The sequence below is a fragment of the Helianthus annuus genome, chromosome 3 (genome assembly GCF_002127325.2).
Source record: "Helianthus annuus cultivar XRQ/B chromosome 3, HanXRQr2.0-SUNRISE, whole genome shotgun sequence".
NCBI lineage: Eukaryota > Viridiplantae > Streptophyta > Magnoliopsida > Asterales > Asteraceae > Helianthus > Helianthus annuus.
In genome coordinates, this window is record NC_035435.2 from 175,740,308 (window position 1) to 175,763,203 (window position 22,896).

The following is a 22,896-nucleotide window of genomic DNA, read 5'->3' on the forward strand; positions in this document are numbered from 1 at the left end:
AAAAAAAAAAACAAAAGAAAGAAAAAAAAGTTGGCCGCCACTTTTGGCCAACCAACAAACAAAACTATTCCCGCCGACATTAAACAGGGGATAAAATCTTAATTTAGTGGGGGCAAGATCGTTATTTTAAACAAGGGATAAAATCGTAATTTGACAGGACCTATAAATAACTATTTTATGAAGAAAAAAAAATTGACTGCCACTTTTGGCCAATCAACAAACACAGCTATTCCCGCCGACATTTTACAAAATTATGTTTGTATGTATTGTAAATGATTGCTCATTTTCTCGTTTATACATGCTTGTAATTTTTGAAAAAATCAAATTATTATTCGTTTCTCGTTTATACATTATAAAGCTTGTTTTTTTTTTTTTTTTTTTTTGAAAAAAAAAATTGATCCAAAGCTTGATTTTTTTCATTAGCTTAAATAAACTTGATTTGTTCAATACTAGTACCAACTGCTAATCAAGTTTCAAGTATAGTAGCCGAACCAAATTCTCATATAACTAAAGACGATTCGTTTTTATACAATTGTGAAAATTTAAAAATCGACAATCCCGGTTACATGTTTGATTTCAATTCATAACCAAACCAGCCTGGCTTATGTTCACCTTAAAAAGTTGAATTTACACTTCAACTCTTCTTGATTTTGAAAGTGGCATAATACATTAACACACCCTTGTAACTAAGGGTATCCGGGGCACCAGCGGGGAGGCATTTCGGTGACCCTATCCATCGATCGGGAACACCGCCGCCATCCTTGCGGTGACCCGATTCGGTGAGTGGCAGCGGCGAGAAGTTACCGATGAAGGAGAGGGGGAGATGGTGGGCCAGCCTCACTTTCAACCAATCAAAACCTTTTCCTTTTTTTTTTTTTTGAATAAAAAAACAAGGTGAGTTAAGAGGGGTGTGGCGCCATCAAATTGTGGGTGTGAGGGAGTTTAAGAGGGGAGTTGACGTGGCACACGAGGATTGGTTATGCGCAATGTTTTAAAAACCGGTTTTTAAATCAAACCGGATAAAGCTAAAAAATGGTTCAACCGGTTGAACCAGGTTGTACCAAGCGGTTCAACCGGGTTGACTAGCTAACTCTATAAATTCATAAATTACAACATCAACTCAAAAGTTAATCCAAAAATGCATGATTACATATGTTTAAGCCATTTGAGTGTTGAATACATCAACTATTTTCGTTTCATACACTATTAAATAAGAACTTTTAGTTACGAATAATCATAATATATAAAAATTACGTAAGATAAGTAACATATATAATAAAAATAAGTAACAACCCAAACTAAAATAACCATGGGCCGGTACCGGTATTACGTTTCAAACCGGTATACCTGATTTTACCGCCGGTATAAACCTTATGTCGTTTCACTTATTTACCGGGATGTTTCGCACCGGATTTACATCTGAAAATGGTAATACCGGTATAACCGGCCGGTATTTACCGGTTTTTAAAACATTGGTTATGCGTAAGAGAGGGGACTCCCCTCTTAGGGGAGTGCCCCTCTCACCCTAAGGGCCTAAGGCTATAGCCTCGATTTATGAAACTTTCATTTTTTTTTTCCTAAATGGCATCGAATATTAGTAAAACAACTAGCAAGATGCTAGATACAAAGTAAAGCACCCCAAGTGAGGCCTTAACGTTAAGAAATTAGAACACCAAAAGGACCACTCCAAAGATTACAATTTTGACCCATAAGAACCCGCCTGTCTTGATTTCTACAAGGATACTTGGTAGGGATAGTGATTAATTTGAACAGACCAAGTCATTGCAAGCTTTCCAAATACCCCAACATGTTACCAAAACCACTGATTGCACCATCTTCTTTCATTAAATCACCTACTTGTACATTTTAGTGTAGCTCCAGCAAAACTTTAATAGTGAATGCACAGATCGGCATAATTTTGCACCACAATCGTATAATTAACGAAATTAATAATAACATGGAAAACTAATTTCAAGGATATCAAACAACACAACAAGAGATTGATAAACGTTGATTTTGTTAAAAGATAATATATCAGCAACAAACTGAAAACCTTCATTCAATATAACAAAATAGAAACACAAACACCAATATTTCAGATCTACATTCTAGGGTTACAAACGAAAACCTAAGCCCTCTCACCACGAATCCTCCTTGCAAGCTGCATATCCTTGGGCATAATGGTAACTCTCTTAGCATGAATCGCACACAGATTAGTGTCCTCAAACAGTCCAACAAGGTACGCTTCAGCAGCCTCCTGAAGAGCAGCCACAGCAGAGCTCTGGAACCGCAGATCTGTCTTAAAATCCTGAGCAATTTCTCTCACAAGCCTCTGGAACGGAAGCTTCCTGATCAAAAGCTCAGTGCTCTTCTGGTACTTCCTGATCTCTCTCAACGCGACGGTTCCAGGCCTGAACCTGTGCGGCTTCTTCACTCCTCCGGTGGCTGGTGCCGACTTCCTTGCTGCTTTTGTTGCCAGTTGCTTTCTCGGAGCCTTTCCTCCGGTGGATTTCCTTGCGGTTTGTTTGGTACGAGCCATTGGATATCAGAAAGATGGAAATGAAGTGTTGTTGATATTCTCTGTAGTTGTTGTTTGTGAGTGTTGTGAGTGATTGTGATGTTTAGGGTTTATATAAGATGGGGATTTGGGGGAAATGGCGGGAGAAGTTGGAAAACTGAAATGATTTTGAGATTTTTGAAAATTTTGGATTGATGGTACACGCTGGCAATCCGGATGTAGTGTGTTTTATCCGATGGTGGTGTCTTTTGAATTTGATGAATAAATATGGACCGTTGGATTGGATGTTTTTGCATTATGCGGATTAGGTGAGTTTTCAATTGGGATTTTTTACCCTTTTAAGCAACCGACATTCCACCTAAGTTTTTTTTTTCATTTTAAAATATAAAATAAAATGTTTTATTTAATAAGAATACCTTTTAAAATAATTACTTAAAGTGAAGTGCAATTTGCGTCCATGTGGTTATCCAAAAAAACACAGGTTGACCCCGTAATTGTTATATTACAACCCAAGAGTCCCGATGATTACATTTTTTTTCTGCAAGGTGAGTCCTTAAGGCTAACAAGATTGGTTGTTTCAGTTAGATGTTAAGAATGGGATGTTATGTTGGGAGGCATAAACGACTTTCCACCAAAAAATCATGTCCTAAACCTTTTGCATCCTGCATTTTCAAGAATTTGAGTTCGAGTCCAGTAAATTGAATACGGATTTATTATTTTAAATTCGATTTGATCTAAAATTCGAATTCAAATTAACATATTTATATATAATACACATATAACTTTAAGGGTAAAGTTCTTGTACAAATAATCTTAACATACTAAACATACAAATTGAAGGAAAACTCAAAAAGACAAGGTGGCATTTTTGTAATTATCAATAACTATCAAAGTTACTCTACAAATATACCTAAAAAAACCTAACCACTCCCCCCACTCCCAAAAAAAACCTAAACCCCCCACCCCCTAAAAACCTAAAAAAAACCTACCCCCCACCCCCCAAAAACCTAAAAAAACCTAACCCCCCACCCCCAAAAACCTAAAAAACCTACCCCCCCACACCCCACCCCCAAAAACCTAAAAAAAACCTAACCCCTCCCCCCCCCCCCCCACCCAAGCTAAAATGCTAAAAACTAAATCCCCAAAAAACCTAAAAAAATCTAAAAAAATAAAAAAAACACACAAATTATTTTATTTTATTTTTTTAACATTTTTTATTAAAAAATCGCTACTTTTAGTAGCAGCCAAAAAAAAAAATTTTTTTTTTCTAACGAAATGTAGCGATTTTTTAATAAAAAATGTTAAAAAAAAAAATTTGTGTTTTTTTAGGTATTTTTGGTTGTAACTTTGATAGTTGGTGGTAATTACAAAAATGCCACCTTGTCTTTTTGGGTTTTCCTTCAATTTGTATGTTTAGTATGTTAAGATTATTTGTATTTGATCTTTTGTCATAACTTTAATCTATAAATTTAATGTAAGTCATAATATAACTCATTACTAAGCCCAAACAACCCATAACGAATGTATATATTTAAAATGAAATTGAATACAAACATATTTATTCGAATTTATCCGAATTCAATTCGAATTGACCATTTTTTAATGGATTTAGAATTCAAGAAGAAAAAATATTCGAAAAATTCGATTCAAGTAATTCAAAAATTCATTAATCGATTTGATAAACACCTCTATCGAACTTGAACTTGAGCAGTTGTAGCCGGAATTAGGGTCACTGCTACCCCTTAGCCACCTTGTATCACAACACAAAAAGAGTGTCAAAAACCATAATCCTATGAACTAATGAGGCCAAACAACATTATTATATATACTTATAGAAACCTTGAGCATTCTTATCAGCTTCTCTAAACATGTTCCTATCTCTATATATGAAGGGGTATGGTCCCAGATCTCGCGTCAGCATCGACCGCGAGTGACCATTACCCTTATCAAAACCCCCACTAGCTAACAACCTACTTGTGCCCATGCGGGAACGCGTCGACACAAGGGTTGAATCCAATCTATCTAGTAACAAAGGAGGACTTACATGGAACATGAGAACGGTAGAGTGATGCGACATAGCATCACATCTGGTGTATGAAAACGGAAGTATTCACAGCGATGCGGCATCGCACCGCATCCAGTGAACACTTCTATCAATACAGGAAAGCCTTACCTTAGGCATAGAAGAAGATGAACGTAGCGGTACGGCTGACACCGCACCATACGGACATTTTCGTCACGACAAGGGATGCAGGCAAGACGACGATGCGGCTAGCACCGCATCTCGCGTATTCCTTGATCACAAGTAGGAGACGCGGTAACTTCAGATGTTACCGCACGTAGCGATGCGGCTTGCACCGCATCCTATGCACTCAAGCAAGTGGTACTGACACCACAGTGCAAGTGGCACCAATGGCAGTTACCTGTCAGAGCTACGTAAGCAATGGACTGACGTGGCGTAACCTCCATAACCGACGAGCCTGACACACCTGAAAAGGTGCAGCACGTCGTCAGTCCATCCATCATCATCCTCCTTCACTCCTCGGCTATAAATACCAACCCCAAACCAGGTTTGAGGTATCTTCTCACAACTCTCTCACTACTACTACTATCTTACTTTGCTTCCCAAGCAAACTACTGATTCTCACGCCGGAGAGTGGTAACAAGGAGCACCCCCCACCTCATCCTCCTTGTTACGAGTCACGGCTTTGTTTCCTTGTGCAGGAGATCAACCACCGGTGATCCAGCCAGCGATCCTCGAGAGGAAGGGATTAACCCTTCTTGACGAGACCAGTGTGTTAACCCTGCCCGATTAACCATTGTTTCATCAATATATTAAAGAAAGTTTTAGAAAAGTCACTTAATCATTCACCTAATTGGCTTATTTAGCAAGCATTCAATTAAGAAAACTAATAATAACAAAGAAAAATACAATAAGTTGCTAACAAGGAAAAAGACATACAAATCATACGTACCTTATTTTCCTATCTAATAATACTAGCTGAAAAATAATCACAAACATCAGCAACAAGATCATTGCATGGGGAAGAGATTTATATACAAAATCGAGAATTTCTTGTATATCTTCTCCTTCCTCTTCTTGTCTGCAAAATTAGTGAAGAAGTTCAGGTTTTATTTGCTCAAACCATTTAACATTTTCGTCCTTAATGGTATGTAACTTATTTAGTAATGAGGAGTTATGTAGTATCGATTTACTTATTAACCGGTCGATTTGGTTGTGTATTCTCTTAAGTCTAATGGGTTACACAGGCAAATCATAAGAATTAGAATTACTGAATTAGTTTAAAAGGAAACGAGTCAAAAGTCTCCCAAGTGAATTAGAACATCATTATTATTATTATTATCAACTTGTTCAAAAAATGAGATTATTAACATAATATATATTTGTTATTTGACACGTTAAACTTTTTATAAATGAAGTTGGAGAAGAAGCGTATCACCATTTTCGACTCGTACCTAAAAGTTTCCAGTATTGACGTTATTGTGTTTTGACCCGTTATCCTAATCGCCCATTTTCTATCTGTAAAAAACGGAAGAATAAAGTAGGAACAAATTAACAGAACCTGAAAGCGTATAGTTTCGGAGTTTATAGATATCATGCATTGAAAAGTTTTCGGAAAGGTCCATCCTTTCTGTCTTTTGCTGCTTCTGTCAAAGCCAGAAACCTTTTGAATCCAGTTGTGGCTGCACCTCTACCAAGTGCTGCTGCTCTGGTAAGCACATCTTCTCTGGAGGCTATAACTGCAGCTGATGATGTTCTGGCTATGGGAGGTGGCACTGGAGTCACCGCCACCTGGACTGCTTGGGTAGCGACTGGTGATTCAGGAATCCCGGACCCACGTTTGTTGAAATCATCCAATATGGTTTGTTGGTCTGCTTTTTTCAGCCCCTGAGGAGTTGATGATTGTGAATGGAAGATCTAAACCTATAGCATAACTAAACATATAGCATAACTCAACATCTTATCCGTTTGATCCCCTTTCGCATCTCCATTTTGTGGGTCCCATTTCCATCTCTACTCATGAAAACAGGTCCAATAAAATGGAAAGATGGAGTATGAAATAAAATCACCATAACGAATATAGATTCGTTTTTCCCATTTGCTCCCTTTCCCATATCAATTTTGTGGTCTGATTTCCATTTCAAATCAAGAAAATGATACGATACCCACGATGAGAAACGGGGTGAAGTTGAGGAAAATGAATATATAGATACAAAGCTGGAGTAGCTGATAGACCTATAGCTAACGATTCGAGTGTGTTAGCCGTTGGAAAAGATCCAGATCCAAATGGGTTATCAAATTGGGTAAAACTAGTCTACATGGAGCCCACTATCACTTAACCATACATGCAAACATGCAGATCACTACACGTTGCCTGCTACTTTTACTTTCTCTTTTTATTTTATTTATTTAGTTTTAAAGTTGGTTTATTTTCCCTAAGTTGTAGCAAGAGTGGTGGGCCATGTTCTTTTCTTTTTCCTTATGTAATTGTATTTTGCATTCAAGGAAGACAGTTTTTTGAGTTTCATTGAAATTAGTTTCTCTCTTTGCATGAGATTTACTTTACCACTGCTATTCTAATTTTGGCTGAATTAGAAGGTGTTCTGTGGAATTCCAATTGAACTGTGTGGTGTCTTCTGTATCATAGTTCATTCGGAAGTGCCCAACGAGTAGATCGAGTGGTGATTTTTCTGTATCTCGATTCCGTTCGTTGTTTACCGTTACCGTCAATTTCTTGTTCAAAATTTTGAAATACCAAGTATTTGCCTATCATTTGGTATCAGAGCCGAAGACACGATTCGTTTTCGACTCATTTTCCTTTCTTCAACATCACAAAAAAAAAAAAAAAAAAAAAACCCTCAGTCCCAACAATGGCCTATGAAAACAGAACGATGGAGCAACAGTTAAAGGAATTGCAAGATCAGATGCAGGCGTTGACGCTAGCCATGCAGAGACGAAACACTGACCGAACCCCTCCTCGGTATATGCCTGATGATGATGACGACAGTGATACTGCCGGTGACTACAATCCATACGGGCGCCGACATCGTGATACTCATCACAGGAGCGATATCAAGGTTGATATCCCTGAATATGATGGACGTTTGGATCCTGACGAGTTTGTAGAGTGGCTGCGTACAGTCGAAAGAGTGTTTGATTACAAGCAAACGGGGGAGGAGAAGAAGGTAAAACTTGTTGCTTTAAAGTTAAGAAAGTACGCTTCAACATGGTGGGCAAATGTGTGTTTGCAACGTGAGAAACTTGGCAAAGAAAAGGTCCGATCTTGGAGTAAGATGAAGAAACTCCTCAAGACAAAATTTATGCCTCCATACTATCTTCAAGAAAGCTTTTCTAAACTGCATTTCATCAAGCAGGGATCAAGAACTGTCGAAGAGTATTCCCAGGAGTTTGAACATCTACTTATGAAGTGCGGTTTAAGCGAAGACGACCCCCAAACACTGGTGCGATACCTCGGTGGGTTAGAATCACCAATTTCTAATGTGGTGGAGTTACAGCCCTACACCACATTGGCTGAGCTTACATTATTGGCGCACAAGGTGGAGGGTCAGCAAAAGGCACGGGGTAAAGTTGAGGCGACCAAACCACCACACAAAACAACGGTTCATACACCTACACCTACACCTAATTCGACCCCATCTTCGAGTTCAGGCACTTTAAAGACTTTGGAGTTACCAGAAGGTTCAGCCACCGCCTCGAGACACACCCGCCGTTGTTTTCGATGCCAAGGATTGGGTCATATTGCGTCCGAGTGCCCCAACAAACGGGTCATCACTTTAGCAGAATTTGAAGCCTTGAGCGAGCCCAAGTTCGACGAAGAACCGAACCACCAACGTGATAAAGAAGAGGTAGTGATTGGACCTGATGATGGAGATTGTTTGATGATACATCGAGCTCTAAGCGGAACTGCCGTTCATTGCGACAACTTGCAACGTGAAGCCCTATTTCGTACCCGGTGCACCGTTCGAGACAAGGTTTGCTCACTAGTTATTGATGGCGGGAGTTGCACCAACGTTGCATCACAAACTATGATCTCCAAACTGAATTTGTCCACAGAATCACATCCTTTTCCTTATGCTATCCACTGGCTAAATGAAGGAAAAGGTATACGAATTTCAAAACGTGTTTTACTTTCATTTTCTATTGGGCAGGAATACAAGGACGAGATCTGGTGCGATGTTATTCCAATGGATGCATGTCACGTGTTGTTAGGTCGTCCTTGGTTGTTCGATCGAAGGGTTGTTCATGATGGGTATAAGAATACATACTCATTTACCAAGAATGATAGGATAATAACCTTGCTTCCTATATCAGCCAGTAGTGCCAACCGTCACCAAACCTTATCTGTTTTTACACTTTTCCGATCAGAATTAGACGGATTAAAGCTTCCCAAAGAGCTTGCCCAAATTGAGCTCTCCGAAGATGAAGAACCTGTTCCACCAGATCTACACTTCTTAGCCACGCTTGATAATAAAGATCAAATTTCAAGTTTGAGGACAAACTTTTTACAAGAAGGGGAGGATGATAGACCTATAGCTAACGATTCGAGTGTGTTAGCCGTTGGAAAAGATCCAGATCCAAATGGGTTATCAAATTGGGTAAAACTAGTCTACATGGAGCCCACTATCACTTAACCATACATGCAAACATGCAGATCACTACACGTTGCCTGCTACTTTTACTTTCTCTTTTTATTTTATTTATTTAGTTTTAAAGTTGGTTTATTTTCCCTAAGTTGTAGCAAGAGTGGTGGGCCATGTTCTTTTCTTTTTCCTTATGTAATTGTATTTTGCATTCAAGGAAGACAGTTTTTTGAGTTTCATTGAAATTAGTTTCTCTCTTTGCATGAGATTTACTTTACCACTGCTATTCTAATTTTGGCTGAATTAGAAGGTGTTCTGTGGAATTCCAATTGAACTGTGTGGTGTCTTCTGTATCATAGTTCATTCGGAAGTGCCCAACGAGTAGATCGAGTGGTGATTTTTCTGTATCTCGATTCCGTTCGTTGTTTACCGTTACCGTCAATTTCTTGTTCAAAATTTTGAAATACCAAGTATTTGCCTATCAGTAGCAGTTAGTGATGATTTGACTACCACCTTGAGCTCTAGAATTCGTTGAAACTCTGAAGGTGTTCCCTCGGGTAGAAGTGCTCCATACGTATCTGCCACAGAATCAATAGGGGACAATATAACCTGTATATAACAGACAGAGTAAGTACATATGCGAAGGCCATCGAAATATCATATGTGAATCATAATCTTCTCAAGGGAGATTTAACTGGTTTAGTCAGTCACCTTCAAGAGTGCTTCGGCTTTGCTCATCTCACGACTTACAAATTTAGCATAGCCAGCAGCTCCTGATGTCTGTTCAAGAACATGAAAATTACGATCGATAAACGAAGAAAAATCACTAAACCAAATGTAAAAAAAAAAATTAGAAGCCAAAAAAGCTATTTTACCTGTCTCCCAAGGGATGGAATATCTAAAAGTATTGTCTTTACAGCCTGAGTATCTAACAACATCTGCATAAGAACCGTATTAAATTGCATACAAGGATCAACGCTGCTTTTTGTAGCATATGCTAATAGGAGGGTAAAGGAAAAACAAAGTTAAAATGATTGATACTTGTTGAGCTCCAGTTTCTGATATCTGCTTGCATTTAAAGATATTGAGGTAGAAACGCGGACCTAGAGATGATGCAAGCTGTGCACCATATAATCAGATGATGATTGATAAGAACGTTAACACAATAATTATTACAGCAACCGCTAATACAAAACACAAGTATTAAACATGAAATAAAGACTATTCACCTTGTCTAAGAAGAATTGAAAGTAAACCGGAGACAGAAGGCTTCCAAGTGTGGGGACACTACCAGTGAGGATTATATTTATGTTATTGACATACCTGCAACAGTGAATAACATTTCTCACGACAGTGGGGGTCCTATATGTGATATTGTGATATATCCAACTGGGATCTTACTCGGATTGATCACCCACGCTTTCAAGCGTACCCCAAGGAACACGTGTCATTGCAGCCATTTCAATATCTGCTTTGGTTTCCACACCATGGACTAATGTTACTAATGCTTTTGTTATAACTGCTGTAAATTCATCCTGCATACATAAAAGAAATATTGTGAGAGGGTCTAAATTATACATATTCTCATGTCAATAATCATGCAATTACTGATGATGTTACCTGCACTTCTGACATATCCACTGCATCACTCAACTCAGAATCTATTATCTTCGAGACATTTTCGGCCAACTCGCCAGCCTGTATAATTAATGAACTCTCAATTAGTCAAGGAGTAGTTTTTATTAATGAAGATCAACCATACAAGAATGCAACATTTGACCACACACTGTAAAGGTCACACCCAAATTCATTAAGATCTGACCGTTTTATGACAATATTCGGCAGTATTCACAATATAGCATATTAGCCTTTCGTCTTTGTCAGATGTCTGCACATAGAGACTTAACAGTGTTAACACAATAGCGGTTACAGCGGAAAGCAACAATCCTCATCAAGATGAAACTGAATGATACCATGGCAGCTGCAACAATCCCCATGCCGCCTTTGGGCAACTTCATTAGAAGCTTTGCAGCATAAGCTCTAAGAACTCTTTGGAAAACCTGTGTGCCAAAATGATAATACTATTTATACCATAAGTTGTATTCACTAGTACATAGGATCAAATCAAGGAATACTATTAGTTTATTATATATTACTTGTATTCATCAGCAAAAAGTGTACTTACCTACATTATGGGCCAACACATACCTTGAATAAGTTAAGGAGCGTTTGGTTCCTTGTCAAGGCGCAACACCTTTTCAAGCTCCTTCTGATGATCAGAAAAACCTTTAGCAAGGGAAAATGAACATGTTAGCAGTTCAGCAGAAATACTGAATTCATTAGACTAGTCATCGGGCAGATTTCTATTTATATGAAGACTTTACTTGATGAAACAAGTTATCTTTTTATTATTAAAATGCTATTTGTTAGAAATATGTCTCTATGTTCATGTCAACAGGCTATTTGCATCAGCCTCTCTAGTAGCTTACCTGCATGCTACTGGATAAAATGTTAGTTTGGCTTCCATCATCCATACCCCATGCTTCATCCTGTAAGATGCACACATGTGATGAGAAAGTAAAAGTAAAAGCAAAAGACCAAAACATTCCAATCGACAAAACCTGAAGAAGCTTCTCCAGATGCTCCATAAGTGTTCTTTCTTCTAAATCCACATATACCATCAAGTGTGGTTCAAAGCAAGATGATATAATGCCACGGAAATTGAACTGCAAGCCGTGGAGAGTAGGTAATACGTAGTAGTAAAATCTATCACATTAGCGTATGAAATGAAATGCAGAAAGACGATAAAATGGTATGGGTATGATGATAAATGACCATGATGCGTGGTGCAGAGGACATACAACATTTGGACTTTTCCAACATGACATTGACATTTCAAGATGCAACAAAAATACTTAATAAGATACTTGATAACGGGTGACAATATGTGAAACACGTCTGTTCCTGCCAATAAACACAACCTAGCATATACAAAGCTTTCCATAATGTGGTACCATACGTCATGTAATGCTCATCAAAACCTCAATCTTTTATGTGTAGTAACCTATATCTAATCAAATACAATATAATCCTAGTATATCAAGACCAACCAACCCCAGGTAATAGGCTTGGAAGATGAATAGACTCTAGGTTATATCAATTATGTTATCTATATATATCCTTGTAACTCTTGTATTCACATATACAAAACACTTTACAAATTACCAAGTTTATTTTGGTATTAGAGCATTGCTTTAGGGTGAAGGGGGCACCCCCCTAATGAGGTGAGGGGAAACTTTTTGTAATTCAATCATACGTTGCCATGTCATTTCCCCTCTATAACTTCCCTCTTGTCCAAAAACGTACGGGGTGCACCCCTCTTAGGGGAATTGTTTTTTTATTCAAAAAAAAAAAGGAAAGTTTTCATTGGTTGAAAAAAAGGGTGGCCCACCTTCTCTCTCCTTCCTTCTTGGGTGACTTCTCCCCCAAACATCTCACCGATTTGACTCCCCTCTTGGATGGCGGCACCATACCCGCTCGGCAAAATTGGTCCCCGAAGGGAGTCACTGAGGGTGCCCCGCTCAGCCTTACATTGTCATTGTAATCAATCTTGTTATCTTCCATATGAAGGGTGTCTACTATCTCTTTCGAACAAAAACCAAAATATATTCCGTTGTTCAACACAAAACGCTTCCTTGAAGCCTCGGGATACTTGCATATTGCTGCAACAAGGGTTTATGAACTCCCACTTTTGTTGCTCACTGTTGAAAGAGATAACCCTTCATCAAATCGACATTTTCCTCTAAATTCAAGATATATATTTTTTTTCTTTCAAATTGGACATGAGTTTAATGGGTTGTTTCTTTTTTTGGTTGTTGACTTGGACTGGTCTATTCCATGTCTTCCACCTTTGCTTTAAATTCTGACTTCAAAACAGGAGCAACACCCATATAACTATGTTGACCATGAGCACCACCCTCCAGCCAGGTTTTTGTATGACTCGTAGAGGAATGAAGCTGTTTAATGTCCTTTTTACTCGGTTGACGGTTTTGAATGTGCCAAGATTATTGATCAGCTGCCACATTGAAATGTGCGGCTTCTTGGCATTGCTAGAACACAAGAGCACTTGCTCTACGAGATAGTACGACATCAATGCTCAAAATTTTCTGCAAAATTTCCTTGTTATTTGAGTGAACTAAGAGGAAGGTTTGTTGAAGGGGGTGATACAAAATGAGCTATCGTGTCCTCACATCCGAAGGAAATTTCGAGAAAAAATACTTTTGATGACGCCGAGAGCAAGCAACAGTTCAGAGAGCTGATGTCGTACTATCTCATAAAGCAAGTGCTCTTGTGTTCCAGTAACGCAAAGAATTCGCACAGGTCACTGTGGCGGTTGATTAATAATCTTGGCACATTCGAAACCGTCAACTGGGCGAAAACAACATTGAACCAACTTCATTCCTCTATAAGTCATACAAAAACATGGCCAGTGGGTGGTGCTTGTGGTCAACATAGTTTCATGGGTGTTGCTCATGTTTTTGAGAGTCAGAATTTAAAGCAAAAGCGGAAGGCGAGGAACAAACCAGTTCAATTAAATAGCCAAAAAAGAAACAACCCATTAAACTCATGTCTAATTTAAAAAAAAATATGTGACTTGAATTTAGGAGAAAAGGTGGATTTGATGAAGGCTTATGTTGTTGGTAGTTTTTCAATAGTGAGCAACAAAATGGAGAGTTTAGGAACTCTTGTTGCACACTTGCAGCAATATGCAAGTATTACGATGCTTAAGGAAACTTTTTGTGTTGAATGGAACGTATTTTAGTTTTTGTTCGAAAGAGGTAGTCGACATCTTTGGTATGGAATGACACCGGGATTGATTACGATGACTATGTAAAGTAATGCTCTGATACCAAAATAAACTTGGTAGATTGTAAAGTGTTTTGTATATATGAATATGAGAGTTACAATGATATATATAGATAATGTAATTGATGTAACATTGTAACCTAGAGTCTATTCATATTCATCTTCCAAGCCTATTCATATTCCAAATCTATTCATATTCTGAAACTGTTTAATGTACATAAACATTGGAACACGTTCTTTTAAGAACCAACAATATGTTGATAAATGCGAGAACCGCATAGTTCACTTGTACATAATGCAATCGGGATAATCAAGATAGTAGGAGGAAGAAAATGTGGCGCTTACGTAATCTTCTTATGTATCACATTTAAAGCACCACGTACAAATGTATTATGCGGTTCTCTGTTCTCACAATTCTCAACATATTTTATTGGTTCTGATTTGAACACTCCCCTACATATATAAATTTGGCATAAAGTCGGAGAGTTGAATCTGATGTGTAAACCACTGAACATGAAAATAAAACTGGATGTTTCAAAGTTACTATTCCTCCAAATTTCTTTATTCTTAAGATTTTCTTTTCCTACATCATGTAAGTGATGTCATATAAGTAATGCATTCAATGGACCATACTTCGGAACAACATATGATAAGAAAAAAATTATCTAAGAGGGAAAGCCTTTTCTCTGTAAGTAGGATTCACCTTCAACCATTATAATACAAGTTTAAAAAGGTCAAAAACGTACCCCAGCTCCAGGTACAGCCAAATCTTTATATGCATCTTTATCCTAAAATCAAAGAGTCGGTGTGTAAGACATGACTTTAATCAGAAACAAATATTGCAGAAGTAAAAATGGCTTTATATAGTTTAATAAGTAAATCAAGCAACTAGTGTTACACACATCATCCTGGTTTCCTTGATGTGCAACAAGTTTTTTCTCATATTTTCTTCGAATATCCATCACAATTTGATTACTTTTTTCCCCTATATCTGATTCCTCAACGCTGCTTGTAACCTTTTTGGTATCACCACTACCACCAAACTTCTCTGCTAGTTCTTCCTCGAATTCTATTGTCCGCTGCAATGCCTGCACATAATAGATATGTTATAGAATCAGATGCAATGAAGAGATTAAGAAAGTGGACTGAACAAGGGCCATATAGTAATCACCTTATATTATACTAATCATATCTTATATTATGACAATAAAGATAAAAATAGATGACGTGTCTTTGTAATTACCAACAGTAATGTTCCAACATCTGGCTTCTCTTTTAAGTTTTGAAAGACCTCCATAAGTTGTGTCCTAAAATCAAGGAAACTAGTCAATGTGCTCCCAAAAGTCCAATATATCAATTTATATAGAAGAAACAAGATCAGCAATGTTAGTGCATGCTCAAGTTGGAAATTTTGGTTCCCATGGTTAATGGTTATACAGACCTTACCTAATATTTTATTACATTTTTCAAGAAAATAGTTTTGCATTTAGAGATAGAATAATTAAGAATTAGAGCAATTTGTAGTAGATTTCTTAGAAGAGGATGTCGATACTTAAAAGAAATCAAAGGCAACCCTTAATTTATACGCAAGAATATACAATTCAAATAGATTAAGCATAGAAACCTGGTCAATTTGCTGAACTGGATACACAACAGGTAATCAACATGCCATGAAGCAGGAAAGGTTTTCCATATCTCCTCATTTGTCCGTAATCGTCGTTTGACCCAAGCATATCTCCTCTCTGTTTTATCTAACTTAGCTAACTCTAAAAAAATGCAGTAAGTTAGTAAATTAACAAAATGTATTTTAGATTTAGTTTGTATAACTACCAGGATAATAGTTATTAATAACCAACCCGCTCCTTCAAATATCTGTTGATAAGAAAGAAGCTCTCTATTGCAGAAGTTCTTCACCAATTCTTCTCTCACAGATGGCTCTAGTGCATCTACAACCAAACAAGCATCTGATAATTGTTGCAACAAATTACTCTCCTCTGTCTCTTTTCCTGTACCTAAGCTGGGATGAAACAAATGCGGAAAAAGAATTTAATGTAAGATCTTAAACTAAAAGAAATTATAGTTTGTGTATAAAAGAAGAGTATTTGTTTTCCAATAAAACTTTAAATAACAATGGTGGAAATAACCGGTATGATCAGGCACTCAACTCAATTTTTATAAGAATACTAGGAACATGCTCCACATAAATTCAAATTCACAAACCTTGAGAAATCAGAGAAGACATGAGACTTTAGTATTTGTTTAATATTCTTGAACTTGTCTCTTAGCTCGATGATCTTTGGAATATCTCTGTATGCATCAAAATGACTACATAACTGGTTGACAGCCTGAAACACATAAATCATATATATTACTCTATAACACACTTTCTTACATGAACGTATTAAGCAACATGGGGGAGACAAGGAAATGAAATACATTGAGCAATAATAATAGAAAAAAGTTATATATTCTTTGCCCAGCTCATCCGTCAAAAGTGTGTTACTTTCATGTGTTATAATCTTTCACTTACATGCCTATATCAACTTTACAGTTGTCGCTTTGAATAACTTTAAGGAGTTAACCTCGTAACATTTTGGTGTTGAAGTAAGATCAAAGATGTTAAATCAACATCCTTAATCACAACCTTGGTTCTTACATAATTCAGTATTTAAGTAAACCTCAACTGAGTGCTTTTCCACTATAGAGCAATTGTGGAAGCTATCATTCAAATATCAAAGTAAACTACATAATCTATTCATCTAAACTCCCATTAACTGGACATGTGTAATGTTATTAGGTGGTAAAAATATGGTGCCATAGCAGTCGAATACTTTGAATCTATGATTGTCTTAATGTACACAAGATACAAATAATTCTTATGTAGCTTGTTAACGGAAAATAATAGAAAACAAGCTTACACACCTCTACTTGTGCAGCAGCCTCTTTATATCTTCTTTTTGAAGCCATTACTTGGAGTTGCTCGATCGCAGAGACTGTCACAAATAGCATAAGATATTGCATTAAAAGTGTGTAGCCTCAAAATAAGACATCTTATTTTGTATCGGGATGATATCTTAAGTACTTAAAACATAAAAACTAAGCTTGTCTTCATGCAAAATAACCAACCTAGCATAGTAAGGCGATGGAGGGCAGTGATGGTGGTCGTTATGTGCTTCTTTGCACAATCTAGCTTTTTAATGTCCCGACATATTTCTTGGACCATTGTTTCACTTTGCTCGGCTTTCGTTTTAATTTCTCTGACCTTATACATTAGTTCCTGCAACAAACCCCAAAGTAGCACAGGAAATATTAAGTGCTTTATTCATGGAATAACAATGTCACAAAGACGACATTAAAACTAATTTTTAATTTGCCAATGTTGACCAACCTCCACAGCATGCGTAGCTGCAGCTAGATCCTGTTTTGCTTTGGTTCCTGAAGTACTCTGGATAAATAAATAAATATGATCACATTTAATAATCAGTTAAACATAATGACTTTAAATTGATAAAAAAACACGAAATAAAAGTGACTGACACTTAAAGGTGTAACCAACAAGAATCGGACCCGCAATAAATGTTTTGATTGAGAGAAAGGAACAGAAAGGGATGCCATATAACCTGTTGACGGACAGCCGCAAGAATTTCAGCATCCACCACACGTATCTCACTATGTATTTTCTGCATCAGTGGCTCTACACCTGATAAAGATGCTTCTAGACAGTGAACAAGTTCCACAATGTTAATCGAAGACAAAACATGATTAAAAGGAAAGGCATAAAAGACCAAATCAGGATTAGAGATCAGTGTAGGACTTAGCACTTAGCAACACTAGCATTATATAGCTGAAATAGCAATTGTAGGTAAAACTCTTCATGTATAACCACACAAATAGTAAAGCTACATGTAAGTAGGGTCTGGGGAGGGTGGGATGCAGGCAAACCTTATCTTTACCCCAAGAAAAAATTTCACATAAAACATATAAGCATTTTAACTTTGAATATGCATGTGTATTTAATTACATTAGCCTTTTCGTAAAGGTTTTCAAGCTTGTCCTAACAATCTTTGATTGCGAATAATTCAAATTTATTTGTATCTATTAACATGGACACACATGCAATTCAAGTATGAATAAACTAATAGTGTATGTACGGATTTTGTGGAAACATATCCCTTAAGTCGTAACGATTCTATCTCGAAACACACACAGACGCAGAATATAAGATAAATAAACCTGTAGGAAACATGTGGTTGATGTAATCCATGGTACTAGCCTTCTTCTCCATTTCTCTATGCCAAATCTAACGACAACATATAAATAATCAATGAATAGTCAAAATGTTTCGGAAATCAACACGTTAAACAACATGCAATCACGCATATATGATTGTTGCATAGATCTAAATCACCTAAATTGCCATCACGAAGCGGTTGCGGCGGTTGAATTGTAATGATGAATCACCAAAGGACAGATTGTGTGATTTTCATGAAGATAATAATGACAGAGTGACGTGAGAATCTGATGACGATTATGGTTTTAAGAAGGGGCAGTGAAAGATCGTAAACGTCCTACAGTAATGAGACTTTCGAAACATGCACTTTAAGATTTAGTTTAGTTTTTGATTTACAATACATGTGTGTTTTCTATAATTAGTATACATGTTTACCATATATTTAGTTTTGTATCTTCTTTTTAATGTAAACTCTATAAAAGAAAAGAAGTGGTTGTTTAAATTTTTATCTATACAAAATTAATACATAACTATAATTATATTAAAACCAGTGTTTTTAGACACAGATCGGGCGGTCGGATCAGGAACCGGAGGTTGGGCCGGTCCGGGTCAAGGTATCGGACCGGAATAACATTGAACAAGAGGTTGAACCAGGAAACCGGCCAGTCGAACCGGTTTTTAAAGGGGTTGGACCGTTTTTTATATGTTCTTCAGATCTAACCCTATTAATTTTTATAATATTTACGACACATCCCGATTCTTACGTCCAGTCCGACTGATCCAACTGGTCGGGCCCGTGAACCGGTAAAAAGACCGGTTCTGAAAACATTGATTAAAACTAGGTGAGACACTCACGTTATGTGACAAAAATTAAACAATGTAAAGTGACGAAGATGCCTCTGAGTTAATGTTGGTTTTTGAATGAAGTCAGTGGGTGAAATGGCAAAATAATTATAAACGGCAAGAACAAATGATAAAAAAAAAACTTTTTGGATTGAAGTGACAAATTTGTTCAAACCAGAATGACTAAAATGACAATTTATTCCAAGAATTATAAAACAAATGTCTTCTAAAAACAATATATAGTTGGTTTTAACTATTAATACTAATAAAATTTCAACATTCTAACTCTTTAAATAATGTTTCAAACTCAATATATGAAACATTATATTATACTATACATAGATAAACGTTGACAATGAATAGTGTTTGGCTTTAATTGGTGGAAGAGGGTGGCTACCCAACTTCCACCCAAGTAATATTTTTTTTTCAGTGAGTTATTTTGTTAGCATATATAAAATAACTTTTAAATGCTATTGTAACGTCGGAGTAACCTTGGTTAGTTTGGGGTAAGCTTGGTTAACCTAAACATTCAGTTGAATTCCTTTCTGGCCCTTACATTTTGCTAATTTTTTAATAATAAAACATTTAGAATTTTACATATATCCCTTATTAAGTGGGTTGTTACATATTTATCTAAACCTTTAATTTAATTACACATTTCCCCCTTTTTCACGTGAATTTACCCAATTACCCTTTTTCCAAGCCTTTAATTTAATTACATATATTCTCTTCTATCAAACGAATGGTGCTTCAGTTTTCTCCGTCCCTTGGCAAACCCTACGCTTCTCCCACCCTTTGCTCTTGGATCGTAATTCGCAAACCCTAACAGGTAATGAGAGGATATGAATGTTCCTTGCTTCTGTTCCATATAGTCGGTTTTGGCTGTAATTCACAAACACTAACAGGTAAGGGCATCTTATTTAATCCATGCATAATCTCATATTCTAGCCACATATATGCAAGCACTCAACATATAATTTCTTCTACCTCATGATCCATGAGTTAGTAACCTGCAACATTTGATTACCAAAAAAGCTCTAAATTGATATAGCTTATGTTTTGTATTATTGCTTTGATTATAAGATAATACGTAAGAGTAGATGAACCCGGTGTAACTGGTTCATTTTCTTCCAGTCTACATGTTTTATTCATGAGACCAGCCTGCAAAGGCTATAAAATTTGGAATAAATAAATAATCCAAAACAAAAGTTTGTTGTTTGAGTTCACAAAGAGAAAAGAAAAACAAAACAAGAGTAGCAATTAATTAGTATGTAATTGGACTTTGACTTTGGCCCAAACAAGTTTGATCCAAAAACCAAAACCTTAATCCAATTAACCTTCCTTCTTATCTCGACAATTCCCTTTGATAGATTTCTGCTGCTCTCTTCATTACACCACCCCCTTTGGTTTTGGCCGACAACGGTACTTTGATCTCCTTCTCCATCCAAACACACCAGCGAATATCCTAGCTACGGGAAATTGAAACCGGAACCTTTAATTCGAAATATGTGTTTTTTAAGCACATTGAAGTAGAAACCCCAACCCAACTTTGGGTGGTAAATTACCTCACCTGTCATGTGAGATGAAGATGCATACATCCGTATGCTCTTTTGAGTGGATCAAATCAATACCGACTGAGCAATTAGTTAGCTAGTTAAGCAAACAAAGCAGTGTACGTCATTTGTATAGATTGTCATTATTCTGTATAATTGTATGGTGATTATGTTTCCTTATTAGATTTAGGGGTAGGTTATGATTGTATCTTTCCCTATATAAAGAGATTATTATTATTATTATCAATAACAAACAGAAGATCATTCACCATAAACACTTTTATGGTATCTGAATATCACCTAAGACTAAACTCAAATGTCAAAAGAAAGGGGGTGAAACGACATGTATTATAAACTTTGACGATGGTTTTGCTTTGGAGGCTACTTTTATACGGATATAAAAGAAAGGGGGTGAAACGACATGTATTATAAACTTAGGGGTTTGATATGTGAAATTGAGTAATTGAAACACGTTGAGAGGTTAAAACGAGTTGTATAGATCAAAGAGTGGAACTGAGAGAGCTAGCAAAGAAAAAAATAGAAAAAATTACTGCTGCGGGGACTAATTAGAGAGTGACATGTGGACCAATGGGAGTATACTACTCTAGATCCTTATTTTCTTTAATATAATATATAGCTAGTTTTTCTCATTTCTATTTTAATCTTTTAAAATATTGCAACAACGATCCATTGCACTACTTTAGTATTTTTCTTACTAACCCCAGATGTAAAAAAACTAAGTATTTATCAATGTTGATAACTTTACGGAATCTTGTTTTAACTGGTAAACTGCAAGCTAACATGCCGAATTGGAAAAATAAAAGAAATAATAGAAAAAAGGTAGTTAAAAAGAAAACGGGTCAAACACGGATGAATGTTTGCCTAAATTGTTTTACTAATGCAAAAAAACCTCTTACAATGTTTTTACTTAAGAAATCACATTATTAGTGAAAAAAATATAACTTCTTATTAATATGAAACACGCTAACTGTTTATAAAACACATCGTGTTTTGGACAAAGTGTCCTAGGTCCATTTGACCCGACCAATTTCAACCCATATCGGTTATTACCTTAATTCAAATGAATAAATACTCATCAATCATTATTGGTTGAGACTATTATGTCATGCCTACACAAAAAGTGAGACATAAGATCACACCAATAGTTGTTGATCGAAATATAGGCGTGTGTGCGCGTGCACGGGGTGTGGTGCATGGGTGTGCTTTGTTTTAAAACCAAAATTTTTAATAATTCAATAAATGATATGTGTGTGTATATATATATATTTTAAGGCCCTTTAGCTGTCACACCCCGAATTTATCAGAGCTGGCGTGACTGGACTGGTATCTTCATTGCACAGCGGAAGAAAATAAGCTAAGTCTTTTAGAAAATGAACGCCACTAAGTACTCGTCTCCACATGGCTCTCCTATTCCAACCGTGCCTTGACTTTGAAAACAACTAGAGAAAGAAACATGCGAAAAAGTCAACATAAAGTTGAGCGAGTTCATAGTGTGTTTGTAAAAGATCTGAAATAAATCTTTTGAGTGACCAGTTTGTGAAATAATATTGAGAAAACGAATTTAGAAATCATCTTCTTGCCAAGTTATATGGAAAATTTGTATTTGTAACGCATATGTTCATAAAACCATGTATTTGTAAAGTATGTATAACCGTCAATGCCCATCCTGACTTTGACTCTATGCCCGTATAATCCTATACTCTGAATTTGTATAAAACATGGTTTTTGTTTTGTATAAATCAAGCATTTTGTAAGTGTGTATGATAAAAATCCCTGGTATGTAGCAAATAAGGAAAAAGAGATAACCATTGGGTTGCAAAGCCAATGATATGTGTGAAGTGTTGTAGGAAGACTCAAACCTAGCAGATTTTTCCGTAAACCACCGTTCTCGCCCTGTAAAGTTGGTTAGCCTTTTCTAGGCACTCCAAGGCCTAATAAGTTAATTTGCGTCATAAACATTATTTATTATCGCGTTAATCGCCTGTTAATCACGTAATTAGGAGCCGTAAATCACCGGTTGTCACATTAGCTACCTTTCAATGATCTCGTGAAGTCCCTCTGAGGTATTAGCTTGTGATTCTTTCAACTCAACAATCTTCTTCATTTCTACAATTTCATCCGCACATAATAAACATATAGTATGCGTATATTTTGGAATCAATTATTTAGCCACAAAACCAAAACTACCGAAACAAATTGATAGGATCTTCATTATTTTGGCAATACCTCCAGTATGATTA

At 36.6% G+C, this 22,896-nt stretch overlaps 2 protein-coding genes across 2 annotated transcripts; both read right to left on the minus strand.

The window, feature by feature from the left end:
• Positions 1-2,032: 2,032 nt before the first annotated feature.
• Positions 2,033-2,614, minus strand: LOC110931089 (histone H3.2). The gene has a single exon (XM_022174490.2). It carries the CDS (start codon positions 2,537-2,539, stop codon positions 2,129-2,131), a length of 411 nt encoding a protein of 136 aa, XP_022030182.1. The 5' UTR covers positions 2,540-2,614; the 3' UTR covers positions 2,033-2,128.
• Positions 2,615-6,092: 3,478 nt separating this feature from the next.
• On the minus strand, positions 6,093-18,278 carry LOC110931087 (vacuolar protein sorting-associated protein 53 A). Its single transcript, XM_022174488.2, has 24 exons — positions 18,242-18,278; positions 17,629-17,723; positions 17,397-17,453; positions 17,135-17,285; positions 16,931-17,001; positions 16,229-16,353; positions 15,865-16,025; positions 15,633-15,774; positions 15,252-15,315; positions 14,911-15,096; positions 14,755-14,796; positions 11,764-11,868; positions 11,632-11,691; positions 11,351-11,428; positions 11,120-11,202; positions 10,965-11,055; positions 10,763-10,840; positions 10,544-10,677; positions 10,372-10,465; positions 10,184-10,261; positions 10,018-10,080; positions 9,854-9,922; positions 9,656-9,751; positions 6,093-6,428 (listed from the first exon to the last, which is right to left on the minus strand). The coding sequence occupies exons 1-24, from the start codon at positions 18,270-18,272 to the stop codon at positions 6,135-6,137; spliced, it is 2,448 nt and encodes an 815-aa protein (XP_022030180.1). The 5' UTR covers positions 18,273-18,278; the 3' UTR covers positions 6,093-6,134.
• Positions 18,279-22,896: the final 4,618 nt, after the last annotated feature.